At 40.6% G+C, this 26,640-nt stretch overlaps 1 protein-coding gene across 5 annotated transcripts in view; it reads right to left on the bottom strand.

Annotated features, from left to right (window-relative positions):
- UTRN (utrophin) overlaps positions 1 to 25,607 on the bottom strand; it is a 316,563-nt gene extending 290,956 nt beyond the window's left edge. For all 5 annotated transcript variants that reach the window (XM_053382087.1, XM_053382090.1, XM_053382092.1 and 2 more), the window contains exon 1: positions 25,455 to 25,607. In XM_053382087.1, the coding sequence (XP_053238062.1) occupies positions 25,455 to 25,527 (73 nt within the window). In that variant the 5' untranslated portion in view covers positions 25,528 to 25,607. The remainder of the gene's footprint in view (positions 1 to 25,454) is intronic.
- Between the last annotated feature and the right edge of the window lie 1,033 nt (positions 25,608 to 26,640).

Genomic DNA, 26,640 nt, shown 5'->3' with positions numbered 1-26,640 from the left:
CAATTTGCTATTTAGAGCCAATTCAGCACAGCAGTATACTGAGCTTTAATACATATACATATACATATGCTAATTTGCCAGACCAAATCTAGTTAGCTGAGGTTACTATATAAATTATGGTTTATTAAGGTCAGGGAGATATGCATTAAAACATCACAAGCTGGCTTTTCACTGAACGAAACCTTGGCAACTCTGTTGGGCAGAAACAAAGTGTCAGGGAGACAACAATCCCTTATTAGATTCCATTTATATGAACTTAAGAAGAGCTGATATGTAAGTTGTTCACCATTCTAAGAGTTTGAGAGCTTAAAATATTCTGCTGTTGAAAGGTTTTATTAACAGTCACTGTGATATGGATGTGAAGTAAGAACAGGTCAGCTGACTCATTTGGAAAACAAAGGCATTATTATCAGCTCCTAAATGCTAAGCCTTTGAAACCAGCCTCCAGCTCTTTTCCTCTTTATTTCTTAAACTTATTTTCTATCTCAGTGCAGTATTCGGAGTGAATGTTCGTACTTCTTCAATGAAAACTGTTTTTGACCAACATTGAGGTAAGAGCATCAGTAAGGTACTGATCAAAAACACAATGCTGCAACCTTGCCTAGTTTAAATAATAAGAATAGTGCATCTATTATGATGTGTGTGTGTATGATTGGTTTAAGAGTGAGGAATCCAATTAAGACACCATGGCAAACCATGGTTTGTGCTAACCATAGTTTTTAGAACATAAGATACATGGCTGGTTTAAACCTTAATGCCAAGCCAAGGTTTGGCACAATGTAAAAGAGAATTGTGCCCATGTGCTTCACCCCTTCACCTCACATGCACCAATTCCTGGAGGACCAAGAATGCTGCTCAACTAAAACATCTATCAACCCTGACTATTGGTCATGATGCTTGGGGCTGATGGGAGTTTGAGTCAAACAACAATGGATGGGTCACAGGTTCTCCATCCATGACTTAATTCAAGTACTGGTTTGAAAGAATGATTCTATGCAAACCAGAAATGTGGCCAGTTTAAATGAAATAGTAAATGATCATTTTAGCAAGAACTCAAAGCTGAAAGAATAAATTTCTGCATTCAAGGAAAGAGTATGGCAGGTGCAAAACTCAAAGTGCCCGGTCACGACTGGACATTACCTCTACAGTCTTTTAAGCATTATTTTTGCAAAAGGCTACATCTACCACTAGGCAAAGGTGCAGCAGATGAATTTTGGACACTGTAAAAGGGTAGGAAATTATCAGTTATTTAATTTATTATTATCATTTCTATTGCCTGGGAAAGAGAGAGGTGCTTGTGGGTGCCAAAATAACTTTACTTCTCTCAGGCACTGTTCACCCCGAGGCAGGATCTCTTGGGCCAGTCCTGATTATTCTTCTTGGACAATGAACACATAGAAAGTTGTAATTATAATTACCATTATGTATCAACAGCATAACCAAATGACAGATGAGAGATTGAAAAAGATAGATCATTGCAATTTTTTAGCTATAAAAATACACAGGCATTTTTTTCTTCATATCCCTTCCAACCACCTGACAGAGTTCGGCCTGTATTTTCTTAACACCTTTTTCCTTGTTCATCATATAGCAGCTCATGGTTGTGTAGAATTGGCAGGTTTACACGCTCCTTAAGCATGATGTGGCTACAATTTTCAGCAAACAGCAGCTGCTGCTGGAAATCCCACCACTTCTGATGAACAGTTGGCTCACCATTAGTCTCCTCAATCCCTAGCAACAGCAGTATGAAATAATAGTATCCAACTTCTAATTCAGCTGCAACCTGTAGGCTGTAAACAACCCAGCAAGAACGGCTGCTCACTAGATCAATTACAAGCCAAGCCAAACCTCCCCACCAAGGGAATAGGACTTGGAGAGGAAAGAGGAAGTAAATAGTGACGGCAATGGAATTCGTGTATGCTACAGGCTGAAGAGCCAGCAGCAGGTGTGAGCCTTCTTCAGATATTAAACTTACAAATCGGTGTACTACAACATACAAACATTTTTAATGCGACAAAAATAAATCAGTGGGGATTTAATGCACTCTGCCAACCATTCAGTATCGCTTTCATAAGAAAGTATTTACTATCTTATTTATTTAGATGTATAATTTATACATAAAGAGCTTTATATATAAGTGACTGTACTTCCCAGTACAGAGTACCGGCACCTCTTTTTTGCTGCCTATGGCAGTCATTTTGTGCAGGCACCCAAGTAACTTGTATAGATATACGAGTACTGGCATCTCATTTTTTACCACAAAAAAGCACTGCATAAATATAACTGCCAATAACCATAACATACTCATATAATTGCTCACATTGTCTTTTTATTGTATTGGAAAATGAAGTTTATTAATGGCCTGGGATTGCAAACACCCACCCATCCAAAGACCCGAAGATGATAGTCAAAATAATACAGGCTAATGCATAAGAATATTTGAGGAAAAATACTTCTTCAGTTTTTTCAACTGAGCTAACTTGTATACATCTGCAAGGAAAATAAGGCACAACAGGTTAGCCACATTTGTTCATCCACTTGCCTGCCGCATTCCTCTGTTTACAACAAAAGATGCATAGGGATGAAGGAAGCACACTTCTGGATCAAAGCCAGGCTGGGAGAGAAGTATTTGAAGTAGAAGAGTGTAGCAAAGGCAGGCAGGCAGGCAGGCAGGTGTGGAAGTTTAGCTCCCTGCACCTGCAAATCCTTTGTCGTAAAGTTGTTTCTCTCTCTCTCTCTCTCTCTCTCTCTCACACACACACACACACACACACACACACAAAACAAAAAAGGTTTAAAGACTGTTTCAAGGCAAATCTAAAGAAATGTAGTATGAACACCGACAATTGGGAAACGCTTGCCTGCGAGCGTTCCAATTGGAGAACAGCCTTTACCAAAGGCGTCATGGGCTTTGAAGACACTCGAACTCAGGATGCAAGGGAGAAACGTGCTAAGAGGAAGAGACGCTTGGCAAATCCACTCCATGATCAACTCCCGCCTGGAAACCTATGTCCCCACTGTGAAAGGATGTGTGGATCCAGAATTGGCCTCCACAGTCACTTACAGACTTATTGTTAAAACCGTGTTTATGGAAGACAGTACTACTCGGCTACAAGTGATCGCCAAAGAAGGAAGGAAGGAAGGAAGGAAGGAAGGAAGGAAGGAAGAAAGAAAGAAAGAAAGAAAGAAAGAAAGAAAGAAAGATGTTGCTGAGCTTGCCCAACCTGCCCGCCTTGGAGAGCCCTGCCTCTCCACACACATACCACACGCTCCCTTCGGACTAGTTCAGGTGGTGGGGGTGAGAGGCTCCTCTCAGCCCTCACTGGGTTAGAACCTTTTGGGGGAGGGAGGAGCAGACTTTCTCTTCCACATGCCTCCTTGCCTCCTTTAAACACTACAGCTTTCCATCTGCTTGTAAGTTTCAAGGCCATGTATGGTTTGGGCAACCCTAGTTTAAAATATTGATTTCTTAATTTGAGGTTTAAAAAAATACAGTGGTACCTCGGGTTACATACGCTTCAGGTTACAGACTCCGCTAACCCAGAAATAGTACCTCGGGTTAAGAACTTTGCTTCAGGATGAGAACAGAAATTGTGCTCCAGCGGCGCGGCGGCAGCAGGAGGCCCCATTAGCTAAAGTGGTGCTTCAGGTTAAGAACAGTTTCAGGTTAAGAACGGACCTCCGGAACGAATTAAGTACTTAACCCGAGGTACCACTGTAAGGGTCGTCTTATACAGGGAATACAGTACTGTTATAGAATGGCTTGATTTCAACACAACACGAAAACATGATGTACTGTTACAAAGAGCTCAGGGTTCAGAGAGGCTTGTCCATGCTCCCTTGCCCTTCTGCTCCCCCAGGATGAATGAAATTTGAAACATCTGATTTTGTTCTAGACACAACAGCTTGCCATGCCATCCAAACCCTTGAAACCCTGTGCTTTATCTTAACTATGTTTAGCTGAAACAGGTCAACTTTAAACCATAGTTTATTAAACTGACTTGTTTCAACGTAGAGGTAGGGAACCTTCAGCCCACAAGCCTAATCAGGTCCAGCTGGTTTTCCCATTTGGCCCTCAGGCCATTCTGGCCAAGCCACACCCATCTGCCAAAAAGGCAGAAAGGCTGGGCCAAAATAAACTTCAAAATCATTGTTAGTCAGCTGGTGTCAGTGCTTCAGAAGCCCTGCACACAGTTGAAGTCCCAACTATCAGCTGATCAGCCAGCTTTAGAAGCTCAGATGATTGGTAGACCTTTAGGGGTTATTTTGCAGGGCTCTTTTCAAGCCTCTTGCAAATAGCCCTGTGCTGTGCTTAGAAGCTGGGGCAATCAGATTATATATAAGGGCTTCAGAGCACTGTGGTATCCGGTAATTGACAGCTGGATGGATCCTTGCACTGGACAAATCTATCCTGCAGTAGAGCCCCACACTAATCTGTGTCTTCAAATGTCCTGCTAGCTTATCTCTCTTCCTAATTTAAGTTATCCTTCCTGACTTCAGTTATCTGTAACTTGGTGTTCTCTCCTCAGACACTTTTATCCATTACTTTCCATTTCAAACCTTCCCTTGCACAGAAAGTATGCAGTGTTTTGCTGGAGCAACTGGGAAATGGGAAAGAGGACAGAATGGCTGGTTGTTGCAGGAGGGGGAAAGGATGCAAGCCTCAGTTCTGATAAGTACAGAGCCAAACAAGAGCTTTCATGAATAGAATGATTGAAGCAGAGCCTCAAGCTTACAGGAAGAAGTGAACATGCAATGCAGAATTGAAAAATCTGTTGATTCACATTGGAAAATGCTAAATTGCACTGTGCCAAGTATTCTTCAGGGAAGCATCTGGTGTAAAATTGGAAGTTCAGGGGAACAAAGCATTGAAACATTCCAGCCACCGCCCCATGCTTCACCTCTTGCAGCCACTTAATATGTAGCTATTGCAGCCTCTCCCAACCGCTGCTGGTGCCAATTTTGCCCCTTTGCTGACATTCCTTTTCCTGGGATTTCTACCCCAGTCAATCAGGCAACCCATTTGGCTATGTGGGAGATGATTAATGAACTGTATTTTTACACTGCCCTTCATCTGAAAGGACTCTACAGCAGTTTACAATTGCTACATTGCATTTTAATGTGCAAGTAGCAATAAAGCGTATCTTAAGACAATACGGAAACTAAGGTGGACCACCATAGCCATTGCAGGCATCACATTTAATAGTATTATTCACAATGAGTTTAAGTATTGTATCTTATTTGTTGTTGTTTAGTCATTTAGTCGTGTCCGACTCTTCGTGACCCCATGGACCAGAGCACGCCAGGCACGCGCAGATGTATCTTATACTGTTTATTTAAAAAATGGCTACAAATCAAGATTAAAACCATTGTTTTAAGAGTGCTTCTGTTGACACGACCAAGCTGCGTATCAGAACAGAGCAAACCATTAATGCAGCATTTCTGATGGCAAAATGACAGGCAAGCCTGGCAGGTGTCTCACTAAATGCACTCCAGCTCAACAAGTAAATAATGGATTCACTGCATGTTTTGAACCACCAACTCACATAAGGCAAGTTCAGCTTTTATTCTGGAAAGGTGGGATGGGAAACCTTTGGTCCTATGGGCCAGATCTCCCCTCGATCTCCCAGGATAACTTTGACAGGTAGGCAGGGCTACTCAACTGCCAATCATCAGTTGTCATGTTAACACTGTGGTGTCAGGTGACAGGTGGGCAGGCAGTCACACCCACCTGACAAAGTTGACCCACAAGGAACATGCTAGCAAAGCAGCACCCAGCAAGATTGAACCCAATGATGTCAACTGATAAGCAGATAACTGTGGTTTGGAGGAAATGGCCTCATGGCCCAACCAGGAGCCCTTGATGGGCCAAGACTGGCCTGACAGGCAGGGATTTCCCATCCCTGTGGTAAGACAACCTCAGTAAACTGTAAGGAAAAGGCCCAAACCTTCAAGTTCAAGAAGGGGGGGGGGCTCTCTTTGACATTGTTTCCGAGACTGCATATTCTGAAGACAGCAAAGAAATCTCATTTTTCTCTAAATGTCACCAATATTATGCAAAAAATCAGGGTCAATGGACAACACAAATTTTGACTGGCTACCAAGGAGCTACTATAGGTTCTGGTTTTGGGATAATGTTCAGTTATATCCCATCAAAATTAATGGGGTCCATGATTAAGGTCTACACTGGGCTCAAATCTGAACACTGGATGACCAAGTGTCATTAGATATATAAATGATTATTAGTATTCAACAAAATCTAAGGCACACATATATTCTCCCTCATGCTGAAAGAGCACATATGTTTCAAATACAAAAATATGTTGAATTACAGAAACAAATGACAAAAAGCTGCCTACAGTATGTTCTGGCAGGGACACCAGGCCCTCTAAACAAAGACAGCCTCAAGATTGCTAGCCAACTGGAGCTGCCCCCACAAAACCCACTGTACTTATTTTGTGGCTGGCCAAGTGGGTGGAGAACTTTTTATGCTGTTGCTCAAATGTAAAATTTTCCAGCATTCTTATAAAATTGCATGCTTCTCTCTTACTGCTGTTTCTAGCAGCTCAAACACAGAGTGGCATTTCAGGGGGGAGTCTCACCAACATGGAAAGAAGAACGAGAAAATATGTAACCATTATGTAAAAAGTAGAGTGGGAAAGTAAAGCAGGCAAATTCCAATTCAGAACTAGAGCAAAAAAAGGAAATAGAACAACCAAAGCCCAGTTTTGTTGGGGTGAGTTTGACTGCAGTGGTTGCTAAACAAACCTATAGGTAGGTTTGCACCATGCCTCCAGTGTCTTAAGACAACATTTATTTATCTGCAATATTTATATCCCACACCTTTAACTTCTAATGGCATTTCCAGGCTAGCCTAAATTAAAAAGTGAAACAATTAAACCAATAGTAAAGTACAATCAATGGGCTGGATCCAAAAGATCTCTTCTGTTCAGAGAAGTGGTCCTTCCATGAACTCAAGGGTCTTCACTCCAATGGAGGAAGGCGAGGAAGTGATTTCTGCCAGTCTCTTGGGCCATTACCCATGCTGGTCTATAGGGTCCCCCAGTCTTCTGGAGCAGATTGTAAAGATGTGCAGGAAGTTGTACCCCCTTCCCTTTTTATTAGGATGCTCCTGCTTCAACCAACTTTTGTGGAGGAGAAGCATTCGGCCCAGTATACCTGAAGGAGCGTCTCCACCCCCATCATTCTGCCCAGATGCTGAGGTCCAGCGCCGAGGGCCTTCTGGTGGTTCCTTCATTGCAAGAAGCAAAGCTACAGGGAACCAGGCAGAGGGCCTTCTCGGTAGTGGCGCCCGCCCTGTGGAACGCCCTCCCATCAGATGTCAAAGAGATAAACAACTACCTGACATTCAGAAGACATCTTCAGGGAAGTTTTTAATGTGTGACATCTTAGTGTATTTTTGGGTTTTGTGGAAGCCACGCAGAGTGGCTGGGGAAACCCAGCCAGATGGGCGGGGTACAAATAAATTATTATTATTATTATTATTATTATTATTATTATTATTATTATTATTATATCACATGAGCCCTCATTAGGTGTCCAGGTCCAGCAGAAGCCCAAGGAGAGAGGAAGAGGAGTGGGAGATGGATGACTTGCAAGAAGGGGTCAGTGATTTGTGAGGTTCTGTGGCACCAGTGAGGAGAAACCTTCCTCCATCACCAATGCCTTCCTGTCACCAGTGCCTTCCTCAGGACCAGCTGTATCTGTGAGGCAGTTGTTGGCTGAGGTGGAAGAAGGGGTGCGAGAGCCAGAGACCAGTCAGCAAGTGCAAGGCAGAGGAGTTGAGGGGAGAGCTTTCAGGGATCCTTGAACCTTTAAAGCTTTTGGCGGCCTCCCCACTCCACTGTCTTCCTGCTTGAGGAGTTTGAAGAGACATGAACAGTTAGAGCAGGAGTGACAGTTACTTGACCATAACACATCAGCCAACTTCTTTTAAAGGGCAGTTAGTTGTTGATGGACTGTTGGCTCCAACTTTCCAAGATTGGCACAGATCTACAGCAGTAGTTTGCTCAAGACAGCTAATTAGCGAGGAGCTTTGTCGCATGCAACTTGCACATTAGGAGCTGATTTAACAGAGTTATTCATCAATAAAGTCCTATAAAGAAACAGTCACTTGTTTTCATTGGTCTGGGTGCAGGTCAGGACACTAGGAAAAGGTTTATGACTGCTGTGAGAACTAGTATAAAAAGGGGTTGAAACAACTCGTACCTAAAGTAAAAGTTTAACAGACCTTACTACATTTTGGCTTAGTTTGGTTAATAAGGAAACTACAGACAGAAGTTTATTGTGCTCATGATTTTTACCATTAATTTTTCAGTACCTACATGAAGTTTAGCTTTGGAATGGCAATGGGAAAGATACAGTATGTGAAAAACGTCTCTCTCACTTGGCACATTTAATACGAGTATAGTTTAGCTCATGTTTTGCAAGCCACACACATTCTGACCAAGAGGTCAAGTGTGACATGAGAGAAAGAATATACTTGTGAAATAGAGATTATTCTGTAGCACCCCAGCAACTACTAGATCCATGTCTAGCAGCATTTCAGTCTTTACAAATCAAGCCAATTTAGTAATCAGGTGTATTATTTAGACACGTATAGTTACAAGCCCTTTAGACTGACTGAACTCCCTTCAAATTTAATACATTTTTCATTTCTAATGCTGGCTCCCTCCAGTCTGGGCAGGTTGCCATTGAAGAACAAGGGCTATTCTGAACAGCAGCTTGAAAAGATTAAGTGAGGGAATAGTCTTCAAAATGACTCCTTCAAAATTCCAGAGTTTACTCAGAAAGGAGAACCCCACCCTTCACCACAAAATACTACACAGATATTTGGCAAACAGCAGGTCAATCATATCTCAAAGCATTGGAAGTAGAATTATTCAATCAGCACAGTTAAAAACTTGACATGAACTGTAGTCAAGGTCTATTATTAATGAAACATACAAGTCACAACACAAAACACCTCTTTTTTAAAAAAAGAAATTGTATTTTGGTTTACTAGCTTATCTTTTGTGATACTGTGAGGAAGAAATCCAGAGAAAAGATTCAAAGGCTTCTTGAAGTGCTCATAAGAGATTACAGACTACTCACTTACCAGGGCTTTTATTTCCCCCCCGCCCCCCCACTACATAAAATAATACATAAATCCCCATCCCTTCAAAACAGCATGCTTTGCAGAGCATATTTGAAGGAATGAACTGAACACCTCCTTTGATATACTGTTCTCTGGATTACCTCCAGAAACTATGACTGTTATATCTGGCAGCATTTTTATTTCCAAGAAATCTCAATTTAAGAATTAACAAGCCTTCATTATTGCAAATATCAGTTTTGAGAAGTAAAATCACAGGCGCATCCTGCCACCCCCCCAAAAAAAAAAAAACCAACCCTCCAGCAACCAATTCACAATTTTTAAGTCAGCAAATTGCAATCACTTTGATGCATATGTGCATGTTTATTTATAATTTCAGTTTGCAAAGTTGGGCATGCAAAACCTAAGTTTCATTGGCTCAGGAAACAAAACCCTCACAATTGTGACTTATTTAATTTATTATTCTTCCAAGACTAGGGCAGATTCAGTAATTACTGATATAAAACAAGGGGCTTTAAAAATGCTCTTTTCAAGTCAGTTGTTAACTTCAGATGCTGAGTGAATCTATAGCTTCAATTCAGTCTCATTTACTTGCTACCTGTCTCTGAATTAACTGAAAGGAAATGATCTAATTTTGCTATTTGGTAATAAAGATTCTACAAGATATTCCCTCTGCCAAAGCCTACCAAGTAATTAGCATGACACAGGAGTGCCCAAGTTTTTGTGATCCTTTTGGCGTGCAGAGAACTGGAGGAAGTGGGGAGGGAAGAGGTAAGCCATGATGGGCTCCTCCTCATACGCAGTCCCAAGGAAGCAGTTCCTTGCCTCACAGTGACCTGGCCTCACATTTCTCATAAGAGCTTTGCTATAACTTAAGAGCACACTTAGATTTCTGGAGGAACTGAAAACCTGGTTAGTTATTTGGATTAGTTATTCGGTTATTTGATGTGTTTCAATGCAACATTAAACAGAACACTCTCAGAAATCCTATTCAGACCTTTGGGCTAAATGCATAAAGGTTTAAAAGAAGTGCCTGGGCACACAGGGGCTTTGGGGGCAGGGTCTGTGAGCATCCCCCGGCCCCATCCATATTTTAAGTCATTGTGTGTTCAGGCAATACTTCCACACAGTTCATGTGACTGCAGTGTCTGCCAGTGAGATAAGTCGATCAGTTACAAGCTTATTTATAAAATGCCACACCTGCTTTATCACATGAATGAATCCTTTGCCGTTCAGGGATTTCTTCACATTCTTCACATTTCTTTCGTTTCCTTAAGGCCACCACTGTACAAGGCTGAGAGCCCTGCGTTCCATACCATCAACCCAAATAACTTACTCTTAAAGCATTCTTATTTATAATGAACATATTTATATTTCTTAAATTAATGAGCACTTATGCACATTATTTCTAAATCACAGGTGAATCTTGAAAACAAAGCTCTAAGTGATTATTTAAAGCTTAGATGGCTTGTCAAACAAGGCCTATTCTATTATGGGAAAAGGTACATTGTAATTACAGGATCAGCTATCATTAAATTAGAATCAAAGAAAAGCCAGTTTGCCATGTTACACCACAGAACGTCTCATTATGAAAGTATAATTGAAACTCCTTATTATTTGTAATGAAAGCGATAAAGCTGTTTTTGGTTTTTTTGTATTGTAGCCATACAACAGTTTGCTATAAAGTGATACAATGATACTGGAGTAAAGAGTAAGCTATAATGTTTTTAAAATGGTTCTGCTGACAGATATAAAACAGGGAATCTGACCAAACAAAATTGAAAATCGAATGCTGTTAAATGTAGAGTAAATTAAATCACAATGTTAAAAATAGATTTAGGTTCTAAACTTATATATACCCCCCTGGAAGTAAGTCACATCAAACCAAATGGGACTTCATTTTGAGCAGACATGTATATGAGCACACTGTTACTTTAACCCAGTGGTTCCCAAACTTTGTGGGGTCACTACCCGCTTAGTTCCATAAACCCATCCCCAGTGTCCTCTACCATACCCTCTAAAAAGTATTATTTAGACCAGTCATATGCAAAACCCATTAAGGAATGTAGTAACACAATAAAATGCAATTAAAACTATTTAGCTTAGTTAATTCAACAAAACTGATCCAGGGATACAAGTTCTTCAACGTCTGATATTCATTTACACTTTCAGCACCCCAGGTAATTCCACCAGCCCACAGGGGGCAGTACCACCCACTTATCGAGAACCACTGCTTCAACCAAAGGACTCTGTTTCACCTTTGTACCCACACAGTATAGATTACAGTGGTACCTCAGGTTACATACGCTTCAGGTTACATACGCTTCAGGTTACATACTCTGCTAACCCAGAAATAGTTCTTCAGGTTAAGAACTTTGCTTCAGGTTGAGAACAGAAATTGTCCTCCGGCGGCACGGCGGCAGCAGGAGGCCCCATTAGCTAAAGTGGCGCTTCAGGTTAAGAACAGTTTCAGGTTAAGTACGGACCTCCGGAACGAATTAAGTACTTAACCCGAGGTACCACTGTAGTATGATGACAATCCTACCCTCCAGACTGTAACATGTAAATGGAATACAATAGCTATACTAGTGCAAGAACTATGGTGGGGATGAAGAGCTCCAATGCTGCCACAGAAAGTGAGAGTCCTGACTGAAAACTGACACAAATCAGATCACAACCTCACAAGACACAGCACAGCAGCCACAAACAGAATAAAAAAGCAGGACATATCATCAAAGCCCTCCAGGCTTCAGGGATAGCCGCCTGAAGCCTTTGGAGCGCAGTGGGAACTTGCGCTGCGCTCCAAAGGCTTCGGGTTCCTTTTGCTGAAGCCGGGAGAGCATGCAGGCCATGCTGACATGATAAAGAAGGTACTAGGCATAGGCCAAGACTTCATACACTAGTGTTGCAATAAACCAAATCCAAATATAAAATTGGTGGGGGTTCATTTGAAGGACACCCACTAAGTGAGGTCAGACTTAATTTGGAAATGCACAACACTATTCTGTAGGGAGCAGGTCTCCAAAGGACCAATCAGGAAGGGGCAGGTTGGCACTATCCTGGCCCCTGCTTGACCTGCTCTCACAGGCAGCAAAAGAGTGTGTATGTTTTCTGCCTGCATCAGTTTATTTGTCCAGTGAGGTATCTGGTTGCAGGTGTTGCGGGTGACATCCTTAGGCCCCGTAATAGTGTTGCCTGAAAAAGTAGCCTGCATATATGTCTCTTAGGTGGTCTGGTGAACGGCTATCTCAGATTAAAACAGCAGTTTTTCTTCTTCTTTTGTATAACACACACACACACACTTGTACTTTTAATCATCTGGGTACACTCTGTTCTCTATGAAGTCTCAAATATGAGTGATAGTCAGGTTGAAATTTCCTATATTAATTCCTTAACAAACCTTGATTGAAAGATTAGGACTGCTGACACGAATTCAGACTATACGACTGGAATATTAACTGTAACTTGCTTGGCAGAAGTTCCCATTAAAGTCAATTGTACAAATCCAAGTAAAGATGGATTAGAAAGGACTGCTAGCATCACACACTCCATGATCCTGACCTGTGACTTCACCATTCCCTCCTTCCTTGCATCAGAATATCTTTCCTACTTTAAGAGGGGTCAAACAAAGAGTTTTCTGTGGCTTAAAAGGATCAGGAGAGCCATACTGGATCAGGCAAAGACTCATCTAGTCTACTATTCTGTTTTCACAGGGGCCAACCAGGAAGCCTGCAAGGAGGACATGAATGCCACTTGCGATGCCCAGCAACTGGCGCTCAGACAGCAGAGGTAGAACACAGCCATCTTTGAATCTCTGCCACCGTCTCTACATAGTGATGTACAGGTAACAGGTGGCCCTTATTTTGCTTCTAGAATACTTACAAAAACTGATATGTCTTCTGTAATTTCCCCTTGCCCCAAATTGCGTTATTGATTTTGTAGTTCAGTTTCCTGTAATTTCTATAGCATGATTTCATGCCTTTGCTTTTTTATATTTTGGCCCAACGCTTGCATGATGCACAGGACACCCACCCATAAGAACATTGTTTGTCTTCTCACCTTTTCAGATCATCTTTATAAGGTCCCCTATAGAGTGATATATCTTTTCTTTTTCTTTTTCTTTTTTTTCTTTTTTTTTTTGGCCTGGCTACAGCTTGCCATGGTTTTATCCTTTTTTTCATCTGGAGGAAAGGTGGGCAACAACATTTTTAACTCTCCTCTTCTATGAGAACCAGATTAATGGCAAGAAAATAACTAAAGGGAAGTCATCAAAGGAAGCTGCGCCTTATGGGTTTGTTCAGGCTACCAGAATAACATGGCTGAATCATTAAAACTCCTTTTTAGATTAGAATCACAGCATGTGTTGCTGCTTGAAAGGTTATCCATCTAGCACCGCTTGAAAAGGGGAAATGTGAAATGATAACATGTGGCCTCATGTGCCACTACTTACTCTGTAGCACACACATCTCACAGCTTCCTCTTCACAGTTTACAGAAAGGAACAGAATGTAATAGGGCGAACTATGCCATAGGTTTACCACACTAGGCAAGTTCAGCTCTATATTCATAGCTTACTAAACCATATTTCAGCAAGTCAGTAATATTTTTTTATTGAATTTATATACTGCCCTATTCCCGCAGGCATATATTCCTTCAAAATGGTAACAAAAACAGATATTAACAGCTGTGGAGATAGAGAGATGTTTTCTGATATATTTCTCAACTTTTTATATATATTAGAAGCTGCCCCAACCATCTGTATTGAAGAACAAGGTATTAAATTCCTAAATAAATAAGCAGCAGCCTGGCTACAACTATGTATCCTCTACTAACCTCCAGATTAGCAAACATTGCAACATGTTTTACACGGGCTGCCTCTGAAGACTGTCCACAAACTTTAAAATAGAGCAGCTAGGCTGCAACCAGGGGCAAGGCATTGCCAAAGATATCCCATGGGCTTCTAAATGACAAAGCTGGATCTAAGAGCACCCCTGGCTGCAAGCCTAACCTTTTACAGAGACTGCCATCCCATTTAAAACAAGCTAAGGACACGGGCAACCCACCACTACCTCCCGAGGTGAACAAACCCCACCAGATAATGACTGAGGTTCAGTTTAGTAGCTCACAGTTTCTTTAATGCAACCATATGAAGTGCTTTGTTGTTTAAACTACTTGCTTTTTATAGGATAGATTCAAAACAAACCACTTCATACATTCTTTGCACCCTTCCTCTCTAAATGCAAAGCTGGAACTGAGTATTTAAACACATACAACCTTAAGTTTTCAAAGCCTCATGTATAGAGAACAAAGCTGGTAGGAATGGACGAAGTGGCTTATTTGGGTGCAAGAGGCTTAAAGAATTAAGTGTTTAATGTGATGGCACTGAAGAATACATGCTGATAGAAATGTAATACTTTTTCAAATGCCTGAATTCAAGTAGGATTTCAGTGTGAAGGACTTAGAGTTGTGCACATAATAGAACTTATGTAAAACCGCTTATAACGTGAATTTATACTTAAGAAACCAATTTGCACAGTTCCAGTGCATTCACATGCAAGAATCCCAGTTACAGTTCTATTGGTTATTTCATACTGTTATAGTTCAACAGAGTAAACACAAGTTTGTTCTGGCCACCCGCGCCCCCCATGGAAACCACTTTCTTCTCTCACAGATAGTGGACTGAAGGAGTGGGAAAGAAGAGCTTGAGAAGACACAGGAGGCGGCGAGGAAAACTGACCAACAGCATGAGAAAGATGCTGTTTCAAAAAGCACAATCCAGTAAAATGAATTCATATAGATAAAGACCTGGTTCAGACATAAACAATGGTTATCAGCCTGAGAACAAGTCATTGGAAGTGATCCTAGTTCCATCATAAACAGGAGTTAAGACTCAGTTTCCAAGTTCAGAAGTAAACAGGAACCAATGGTCGGCCACAGGGTAGAGAAAACTGAAGTATGCTTTATAAGCCACAGACTGGAGAACCATCAATCTTACTTTCCATTTCTCCTATTCTGCTGGATAGGGCTTGGTAATATCTGGTTTTCAACATTGTGATATATCACCAGCCAAGCATCATGATATACTGATATATCACAATGTTGGCTGACTTCATGGTTTTTCCTGCATCGTGACTTTTGCTGGCACCTGCTTTTGTGATTTGCTGACCTCTACAGGGGGTAGGGGAGAGCTGAGCTGGCAGAGTTAACAGGGGCTGCTGGAATCCAGAGAAGCATTGGCTGGTTTCATGGTTTACACCACATTGTGATTTTTGCATAGGGTGCACGCACACGTGTGCACACACACACACAAACACACACACCATGATTCACAATATATTGCCAGGTCAAAAATTATGAAACTGGTCTTACATGGACTTCAAACTGGTTTTGGACGATCTATTGATATATCACCCAGCCCTACTGCTGAATTAGAGCACATGTTGACATTGTGTGAAAAAAGCAAACCATTTACAATATATACCTACATGTTTCCTGTAGCTTTCCATTCTCCCCAACTACAATTTTGTGCCTACAAACGATGTTTTTCTTTCCTTCAATGTCTCCACCTACTTTCATTGTTTCCCTCCCTACTCCCACCTCTCCTCATAGCAATTTCTCTCCCCTGTGCATTTTTTAAAGGAGATAAAAATAAACACAAAAACTATATATCTCAATAGCAACTTCAAACTCCATGTCCCATGCAGATATGGCCTTCTTCCAAGTCTGATGAAGTGTCAAATCCTACACCACCAAGAGGGAGGAAAAGAGAGAAGGGAACAAAGAAAGGCCAACACTAGTCATAAAATCCCTGCTCTGGTGTATCAGAAAACTCTAATCTCACTTTCACTCATTAAAGATAAAAAAGGCATTATTCTCAACACCGTAAGTATTGAAGTATTAACTTTACAACAAAAAAAGCCTGAAAACACCGTAACCTGCAAGGAAAGGTAACAGTAGCCTCCAGCACTGCAAACTCAAAGGACAGCTATCCAGTAGCAACTACAGAACTAGGAACTTCTGACATCAGAAATATTCACTATGCATCCTGCAGGCCACTGCTAGCCAAGGCCTAGCAGAACTAGACCAATTCCTGCAACACATGACGCACACAGCAATCAGTACAGCTCTAGACAAACATTCAAATCTGTGTAACTAAATAAAAAGGTGTGAAAAGTAAAAGGCAAGCAATTGATCCCATGTCTCAAGATCCAGAATGGGGGAGGAGAGCCTATGATTTTATATCTGCAAGATGAAATTCTGTAAAATAGTGATGGGGAGCCCAGGGCTCTCCTAATGCTGTTGGACTTCAACTCCCATCAGGCTCAGCCAGCATGGTCAACAGTATGGGATGAGAAAGTTTATAGTACAACAACATTGGGAGGGTGGCAGACTTCCTGTCTCTTCTGTAGAAAAAGAGTTCTTTAGTTAAGTTAATGGCCCAAGCCAAGCCTGCCAAATATCTCTTTTAAAAGTCCAGGTGACTTGTTGCCACAAAAATCACTAGCTAGTATTACTTCCACCAAGGCACACAGACAGTTTGAATCACAAACCATTTCAAAGCAAATGAACGTAGTTTGTTGTTTTATTATTGGTGACGTTTTCCCTTAGCTGGTCTATATATTGAATAGATACAACTGACAGAATTTGCATATCCAATGGAAGTCAGACACAGCTGGTGAGATGCTGAAGTTCTATGAACAAACATGGGAACTCCCCTCATATAGTTGCCTGGTGTTAAATTTTCAGGAAATGCTTCCTGACTAATTGGAGAGTGTGACAAGTTCACTTTCACTTGCAGTATTCCAATAGCATGCAACTGCCAAGGCAGCTAGTACTATCAACAGCAACTGTTTGAGTGTCAAGGAGGGAAAAATCAGAAGAACTTAATTCTCATCGGTGAACTCTTCAAATAGCATCGTATTTTGAGGCTTTAGTCCACTTTCATGAAGACTTTTTTTAAAGGGCAAATGCAATTACAACCAACACTGGACTTTCTTGTGCTACTGCAGTCTGAAACTTGAACAGTTGTTGTGACTGGCATCTTCCCAGGGGTTTTAAAAAAAACCCAAGAGGAAATTTAAAAAATAAGTCAACAGATTTTTTAAAGATACTACATTCTAGAGTGCTGATGTAAAATTTAGACTATTCCCCATCCTCCTGCTTATATTTGGCAGGGGCAGACACATGAAAAAGCAAACATGGTTGTCCCCTTAGTAGTTAACCCAGGTAGTACAAAGTGGAAACCTTTGAATTAGCTATTCTACCTTCATATTTGATATTCTAGTTTTCTGCCTACACATTCCCCCTTCCCAACCAAGGTGGATATTGCTCAGTATCACGAACCACAGGTGGGAACCTTTGTTTGAACAGACCACAAAGAGTGAACTCTTTGAGGCAGCTAGCCAGGCATTTCCTTGCTTTAGTGCTGTGTATTTTATCTTTCAAGACATCTAAAATTGCTATTTAAGAGAAGCTTCCTGTTGGGCAGTGATCACCAGCAGTTTCTTTAGCCTTTAAAACAAAGAAGCTTTTTATAAGTCATATCCTTAAGAAGGGGCACTTGTTTAAAATTCACTATTTTCAACTGCTTCAATATTCTATTCCCATTTATTATTTTCAAAACCACACCTTGAAGAAGGAAAACAAGGCATACAAAGGGGGGGGGGGGAGAGTAAAGACACAATTTTGTGTCTTTTTAAGTCACTTCTCAGACTCACTTGATCATCTTGGACCAGTTACCAGATATCAGCATAACTTACCTCACATAGCTATTATGGAAATAATAACACTCCAAAGTGTTCAATCTCTCTTTATATATATATATATAATCCCCGATATTAGATCTTTACACTTCTGCATAATACTAGCATCACAACGAAGGTAGAATAGTGTATTTGATACATGAAGTTTTGCAAATTTCAAAAGAGCATAGCATCTACAAGCACTAGAAATTGATGTTTTAACCACAGTAAATTTGTTCTGCTTTTTCCCCACATTAAATTGTTTCTCCCATGCTTTCTCCCACTCACTCAGCAATCCTGAAGTACTAATTAAACACAGTACTCCTTTCCTCCCAACAAAGTTAAATGCAGCCAGCATTACAAAGCAAAGCAAAACAATACCCTGAAGTCTGAGTAGGTGGGAATAATTTTCAAAGATAAGGGCAAATAAAGAGTTTTCATTCAAGAATGGCAATGGTCACACATCTAACGAAGCTCAAGAATGGATTGACCTAATATTAAATTGAAAACAAAGAGTATATTAGAATGTGAATCCATATTAGCATGAAAGCATCTTAGTTATGTCCTCTTTATATTAATTGTACCAAATATGAGGAGTGCATAACCAAGATTCTTCCATAGTAATCCATATTTGTTCTTTTTATTATGAACTGCAATAAATATTCTGGAATGTTTGAAGATACAAACTAATGTGGATTTTTAAAAAGCTTATTAAAATTATAACAGTGTGATCCTAAGCATTTCTACTGAGAAGTAAATTACAGTACACTGATTTTAAGGAATCTTACTCTCCAGAAATTGGGCATATCACTGCAGTATGGGGTTTTCCTTTAGGGAAACAGTTGCCATTCCTGGTTCTGGTATTATTAAAGGTTTAACAGATGTCAAGGAAGTATATTAGATAACAAAGGTGGACTTTGAAATTTCCTGAGGCCAAATAACAATCCCCCCCCCCCCAGTGCTAGACTACACAAGTGGCAGAACTTGCACTGTCACCTTTCCATAGAAGCCAATACACTGGTACCTCGGGTTAACTACTTAATTCGTTCCAGAGGTCCGTACTTAACCTGAAACTGTTCTTAACCTGAAGCACCACTTTAGCTAATGGGGCCTCCTGCTGCTGCCACACCGCTGGAGCACAATTTCTGTTCTCATCCTGAAGCAAAGTTCTTAACCTGAAGCACTATGTCTAGGTTAGCGGAGCCTGTAACCTGAAGCGTACGTAACCTGAAGCATATGTAACCCGAGGTACCACTGTATTCAAGCCACCTCTCTTTGTCTCTTGAAACCAGAACTGCTTTATTTCTTACCTAGACCGTCCTATACAGTGAACGCTCGGGTTGCAAACATGATCCATGTGGGAGGCACATTCGCAACCCGCAGCGCCGTGTCTGTGCATGCGCGGGTTGCGATTCAGCGCTTCTGCGCATGCGCGACTGCCGAAACCCAGAAGCAACCCGTTCTGGTACTTCCAGGTTTTGGAGGGTCCGTAACCCAAAAAAAAAACACAACCTGAAGCGTCTGTAACCCGAGGTATGACTGTACTAGTGAGGTCCACACTTAAACTGAGGCATATGCCATTGGGTTTTACTGAATGCTCCACATGGTTAGTACCACTGGCATGATGCTACTTCCATTTTGTATCTTTCCATTGTACATTCCCAAAATCTGCTCTGGAGTGTCTTCTGGAGGTGATTTTGAGAGCACACAGTAGGTGGAGGGACTGGCTGAGGGAGAAGAAGTTCCACTGCCCACACACACAGAAGACCTTTGCCCCAGTGAAGTTTCAACACTGGATACTAAAATCTATAATCACAACTGAAATTCCTGATAGGTTAAAAGTCAGCTCAAGCATACGCTATAAAGCATATCTCCTATTCTAAACTATGCAATTCTTTAAAATTGTAGGTATATTTCTATTGCCGTCTCCTCGCTGTGCATTTTTTGCAAACCAAAGCTGAATTACATAAACATTTATATCTATTAACAAGCAAAGCAGTACAAAATTGTTATTTTGTTGCATAAGTAAAGATAGAAAAGCCAATTGAAGTGTAAGACTAAGTTGATCGTGCCTGGCAGTTTAAAGATTATTATTATTATTATTTTAAAATCTCTTAACACTGATGAATGTAATAACCAAAATTACATCAGCAGTCTATCCTAGAATGCTACCCATACCTGTGCTTTCACATTCCTTTAAATCTCTGTGTAGGTCATAGTAGAGATTTAAACTCACAAGTCCATTACATTCCAGGACGAGTAAGAGAAGTTGTTAAATACAACAGTGCATGCGTTAAAACTTTCAAAACATAAATTATTAGTTACAGAATGGCAGTTTGGCCTTAGTAAAATAATAATTTCAGCAAGTAAGATCCAGCACAAGCAAGTAACAGGGCTTTTCCTTTCTGTCCTCCCCACTGGAGACCCCCAGCACCCCCCCCCCAAAATCTAGGGAATGCCTTGAGAGAGAAGAGAAACCAGTCCTGTTGCACAAGCAAATTTCCAATGTACAAGTGGGCAGGCATCATTGGGTGTCACTCAGTGATCTTACAAGGTCCTTGGATGACAAATAGCGGAAAACATATGAACAGTAGGCTGTAAACCACCTCCGATATCTGCAGGGCTTCCAGATTCGTATTATACTTCTAAGTCATGGCTCTCTCATTGAAAAAAAATCTACACCTCCTGGCTGCTGAGTACATAATGAACATTTGGTGTTTAAGAGATTGTATTACTACTTTCAAAAATACAAAAACAAAGTCTTTGGAAAAAAGAGATCGTTCAATCTCTGCTTGAAAAGTCACAGGAGTCATAAACACCATATTTTAACTGAATTTATTAAGTCCAATGATATATAAGCATATATTCTCTGGACAGCTCACAAACAAGTGAAAATAAAATGTAACACTAATATATAACAGTAAACAGCATAAAAATTAGTTTTACTGACAGTCATTCATATGCCTGGATAGCTCAGTTGATTAGAGAATGGTGCTGGTTACACGAAGGTTTCAGGTTCAATTCCCGTATGGGGCAGCTGCATATTCCTGCACTGCAAGGAGTTGGACTAGATGATCCTCAGGGTCCCTTCCAACTCTACAATTCTATAATAACATGGTGATATAATAAAATAGCCAGATTGAGAAGCCCAGATAGCAATCCTTGCAGCTTTAACATATGCCCAAAAAGCTCCTTGCAGTGTAAGTCTACAATGTCTTCTGTAAAAATATTCTGTAAAGACTACTGCTTGTTGCTTTGTTATTTTATTAGCAAAAACTAATAACAAAATGCTTTTACTTTAGGGCAATCCCACCATACATGGAAATATGCACCAATGGACTACTTAAAATTTCTAAATCGCCTAAAAATCTACCAGGCAGTGCACAAGTGTGTGCCAATCTTCCAATCAATAGTTCGAGACTTTTGCTTTTTGTGTTTTCTTCTTACACGTTTTATATATATATGTTGTTGTTATTTAGTCATGTCCGACTCTTCGTGACCCCATGGACCAGAGCACGGCAGGCACTCCTATATATATACACACACAGACACACACACGCATATATATCTCCTGTATATTAGGAAGTGGTGATGGTGAAGTTATGAAACAAGAGAAAAAATGAAAGAGTTGAACACAACTCTCAACCATGTTACAGCATGATTAGAAATAACTTTTTGTCCTTCTCCAATAATACGAAAACTTGGGCTCACCCAAAGAAATTGACTAGCAATATATTCAGAACAATAGATTTAGATGAAGTACTTTTTCACAGAATGCAAAACTTAAGGAATTCACTGGTACAAGATGTGGTGATGGCCACTGGCTTACATGGCTTTAAAGGGGGCTTAGCAAAATTTGCAAAGAACAAAGTGTCATTAGCCATGATATTTAAATGGGACCTCCAGGTTCAGACACAGCCTGCTGGGTACAATAGTGTAGGAGAACTATTGTCCATGCCCTGCTTGTGGACTTCCTAGAGACTTCTAGTGAGCCAACATGAGAAACAGGGCGCTGCAGCTTTGTTGTGAACGCCTGACAGACAGCACAGCTTTACTTTTCCCTACATAAGTGAACTGCATGCTGCAACTGCAGCCCATTGACCTTGCCAGATGCAAGATAATGGCCCCCACTGACTTTCTGTGGAAGAAACAATAGATTATGGCTGGGAAGGTTATGGAGCCAAGGTCAAACAAGACACCTCATATGACATGGGAATTCCAAACATTAGCATTAGTTATCTAGGATAAAGTAATGTCAACATCAACTGATACAAGAGTTGTGTGAACTAGTAATCTGCTACTAATTTTACCTAAAGAAGATTATTGATTATTAGCACCATGAGTTGAAAATAAATGTGATTAGAAATAGAAGTCACTGTTCAGAATTTTAAGAGTAAACAATACTCCCACCTGTAACATATTTTAGTTGAATTCTTTCTGCACTGCACTCTAGCTAAAATTCTGGCATTCCAGCAGGAAAAACAAAATAAACTATTGGATTATATTACTGGCTTTTGGGCCTTGAAGTTATGAAAACATTCTTGGTATCCAAAGCAACATCTTAATTTAGTGTGCTTGTTTAAAATACAGATAAACAATTTTTTCTCCTTTAAAATATAATGTAGCTTCACGAAAGGGAAAGTGTACAACTATCTTCGAAAGACTTTTAAACATTTATCCCTCTGCACCAGGGCAAGCAACTTTTTTTATTAGATCATTTGTACATAACATACAACTGACAGAAGGCAAAATCCAACATTAGTCACACATAGAAAAGACCCATTAAAATCAATGGGCAAGTAACTTCTATGTCTATGTAGAGTCTATATAGTGTCTATGTAGAGTATGATTGGTTGAATATCACCCAAATGAAATAGAGATCATTATCAAAATACAAATCATAGTATAATTATACCTTTTATTCTGCATTATCCATTACAGAATAGAGTTATTTCATTTTAGTAACACTCCATTTGAGGACTAGCACAAGTATTCCTTCCCTTTAGCACTTTTCCCTTCCTAGAGCAATTAAGATGAAAAACACAAATACCAGTCCTGACAACAAGTCTTTAATTTGTTGACTAGTGTATTTTGAAGAACTGCACCCTTTTCATTGAGAAATCCCTCTCCCAGATTCTGCTCCTATCTCAGGTATGCAGAGTAATAAATAACTAAGATTCAGGAAAATTCGCAAAAGGTAAATACAAGAGGCAGGCCCAATTCCAGTGATTTCTGTAGCTGACTTTCTGTTTAGGTCAGCTCAAGAGCACAGTGCAATTCTATGCATGTTTACTCAGAAATAATCCCTCCCTATACAGCAGGAATGGAGAACCTTTGGCCCTCCACTTCTGAAGGGGATCCCAACACCCATCAACCACAGGAATATGGCCAATGATCAAGAATGATGGAAGCTGGCGTATAGCAGCACCTATCCATTCCTGGTATAGAGCTTATATACCTAATTTTATTAACATCACAAAAGTTCAAGAGTTAAAGCTTGTATTTTTAATTCAGGAAATACAAAAAAATGAAGTATGCTGATAAATCTTTAAATATGCACATAAAGGATATCTCCAAATAAAATTATTTTCAGAAGTCAAAAACCTAACAAATACCTGCCAATCTCAGAGTTTACCATACCATGAATGCTACTAAGAGGGCGCTTTCACTCTGCACATAAACAAACCATGATCCCTAACTTCATATTACATCAAAACCTGGAATTGTGATTTGGTTCACTCCTGGCAAACTGAGATCTATAGGTTTGTTCTTGATTTACTAGACATGGTTTACTGGGAGCATAACAAGCCCTGGTTCAGATGTGACCCAAAATAGTGATCACAGAATTGCTTCCTATACCCAGCTAATTGTGTGATAAGACAAACCACATATATGTGTATTTGAAAGTGAGCTGACTGGGGGCAGTGGGAGAAATGCTCTCATTCTTCAACAATTGAACTGACAAGATGCCATTGTGGCCCATCAGGGCCATCTTTACCCGGGGGTGCAAGGGGTGCGGGGCACCCAGGCACCAAATTCGGGGGGGGGCGTCAGGCGGAAGAGCAGAGAGAACTCTCTGGAAAGTCTCACTCACCAAAGCCGGGAGGAGGGGAAGTGACAGGAAAGAGGGAGAGACAGACAGAAAGAGAACGTGCCTATCTAGCGACAGGAGCGCACACAGGCTCCGGAAGAAGAACTTGTATATGCACGAGGGCTCTCCCAGCTCCTCTAGAAATAAGGTTACTCTCACAATGAAAGGCTGCCTGAGATGGCTCTCCTACGCATGTACACAATGCCCGCCCGTCTCATCTTTCAGACACCCCCCTACGACCGTAAACGCATGCGTGGAGTCTTTACACCGACTCCCAGTGTGTTCTTTCTCCTCTTTAGAAAAGCTGGTTTTAAACAAAACACACACAAAAAACCTCCTTTTGGAGCCGTACAGGTGTGAGCACTATTTTTCAAATTATAATAGTGACATAAGGCATAATAAAAGTTAATTTGCGAGCTAAACTGAATTTGGAGGTGCTGGGCAGATCTTGGCATCCCAGTGGCACATATGCTAAAGACGGCCCTGTGGCCCATTCTGAAAAGTGTGCAGGGCTTAAATAACTTGTGCATGGCAAGAGATATATGGATGCAGCAGACGGGAGGGAGTACAGAATTTCAAGTGGGCTCTTTCAAAGTATGTGCAATCATACCCTGTCCACATGAAAGATACCGTCCAAGACTGCACAGAGAAGAAAAAACACTCCCAAGTGTGCAAAACATTTCCCCCCCTGCCCTGACCAGTCCTGCAATTCTGGTTTTATGGTAAGGCATTAAATTAGAGCCCCAGGGAACTCCCGAAGAGACACGTACTACCTTCAACTTCACAAATATTTTAAAAGGCGTTTTGCAGTGTGCACAGTAAGTTTTCTAAGCCGCAAACAAGTGGCCCAAACAAGACTTAATAAAGCCTAATGTAATTGGATCCTAAAAAAACAGACATGATTAGCTCTGCAGAAAAACAGAAGCCTATAATTACTCTTATTTTATGATGGTGCGTCAAGAGTCTTTTCAAGTAGAACCAGGAATCCAACATACAGAACAATGCTTTGACAGACAGACACATCAGGTGTTTGAATTAGAGGACCAAATTACATTCACAGACAAGTGGCATAATTGTAGCCAGAGAGTACTTTTAACAGAAGAAGTGCCAGTTTGGGTGGGTTATTGAAGGTTATGGCACTTCAGTAGCAAAGCCACTGGTTGTACCATATTGCAAACACAGTAGCCTGCTTTGGAGAAGGTGACAGTAAACAAGATGAACAGGCATCTGAATCCCCCATGGTTCAGGGGCAGGTGCTGGGGCATTTAAGGGCAGAGAAATGGTTAAAACACCTCTCTCCTGCGGTGCTGTTTCTCTAGTACTCCCAACTGCAGGCTCCCTGAACAGGTTTTTCCTGTTTCAAAAAGGGCCATCAGGCTACCACTACATGCATTTGTACATAACATGAAGTTCAGCTCTTCTGTTTATGACAAGTAAATGGCACTTGTTTGTTTTTACCATGAAGCATTCACAAGAAAAAGGACTGGAAACTTTTGCTTGAAACTCACCAGATCGGGATTTAATGATGTTGCTAAACTCATTGCGCCCTCCATCTAGTCCTTCATCCAAAACCTTGGCCATCCTTTTTCCGCCCCAGCTTCAGAATTCCTGAGTAGAATTATTTAAAATCTTTGTCCACACTGCTCACACTCCAGCCTGCTTTTGAAGTAATACCTGAAACATAAACACACTCAAATAAATACATGTAAATAGTTCTTCTCAAGTAGGACTTTATAGGTATCGCTGTAACTATTTCAATACTTTCAATCCATGCCTCCTCATTTTTAAAACTGTGTAATTAAAAATCCTCATTTGCTGCTGCTCCTTTTAAGCCTTGGACTAGTTCCTTATCTTACAGATGCCCGAAGGTCAATTTACTCTGTAATCAGAGTCTATGGGAGGATAGACTCCAGGAGAGGATAAAAAAGGAAGACCTAAGGAGGCTACTGACAAATTCTAGAACTTGAGCTTTTCAGTACTACCCACTTAATTACATGGTACCATGCTGTGCTTTCAGAGTGCTTTTTAAACTTAGTATCCATGACAGTGTGTGTGTATGGGCAAAGGTCAAGCAATATCTAGTAAGTCACAATCAAAATCCAATTAGCCTGTGTTATAAGGTTACTTACAGATTTATTCCATACACAATCAAATGCAATTCAATCCTGTATATGTTTACTCACAAGTCCTTCTGAATTTAGTGGGACTTTGCTCCAGGTAAATGTGTATAGGATTGCATCCTTACACTTTGTAAGAGCACAATTCTCATCACTGCCTGCCACTTTAAAGAAATCCTGGCCCACAGACTAGAACACAGCTTGGGAGTGGCTGGATTGACTTCCTTATTTATGTGGAAGGAAACAGTTTTCCAGCTGTTTTCCAGCCTGCCTGGATGAGACTGGTTAGCTCTCCGAAAGCTACAGGGAGGAGGAAGAGTTATTTGCCTCTTATATAGTTTAGCCATATAACATTTTAGGTGGAAGACAATGTAGTCTCTCAACATGAACCCTGTCTATTTTCTAACTTTTATTTCCTACAAAAAAGGAGATAATGATACTAATCTACTAAAGCCTCAATGCAGTATTAATTTTCCCACCATCCCCCAAGGGCTTAGAATTGTTTACAATATATCATCATTTATTTGTATTACAGCCACCTTCTAAGGTTCAATGGAGCTGAGAGATGGAATTTCCT

The sequence above is a fragment of the Podarcis raffonei genome, chromosome 3, assembly GCF_027172205.1.
Source record: "Podarcis raffonei isolate rPodRaf1 chromosome 3, rPodRaf1.pri, whole genome shotgun sequence".
Taxonomy (NCBI): domain Eukaryota; kingdom Metazoa; phylum Chordata; class Lepidosauria; order Squamata; family Lacertidae; genus Podarcis; species Podarcis raffonei.
Note: the sequence above shows the minus strand (reverse complement) of the source record. Positions and strands in the feature narration are given on the sequence as shown.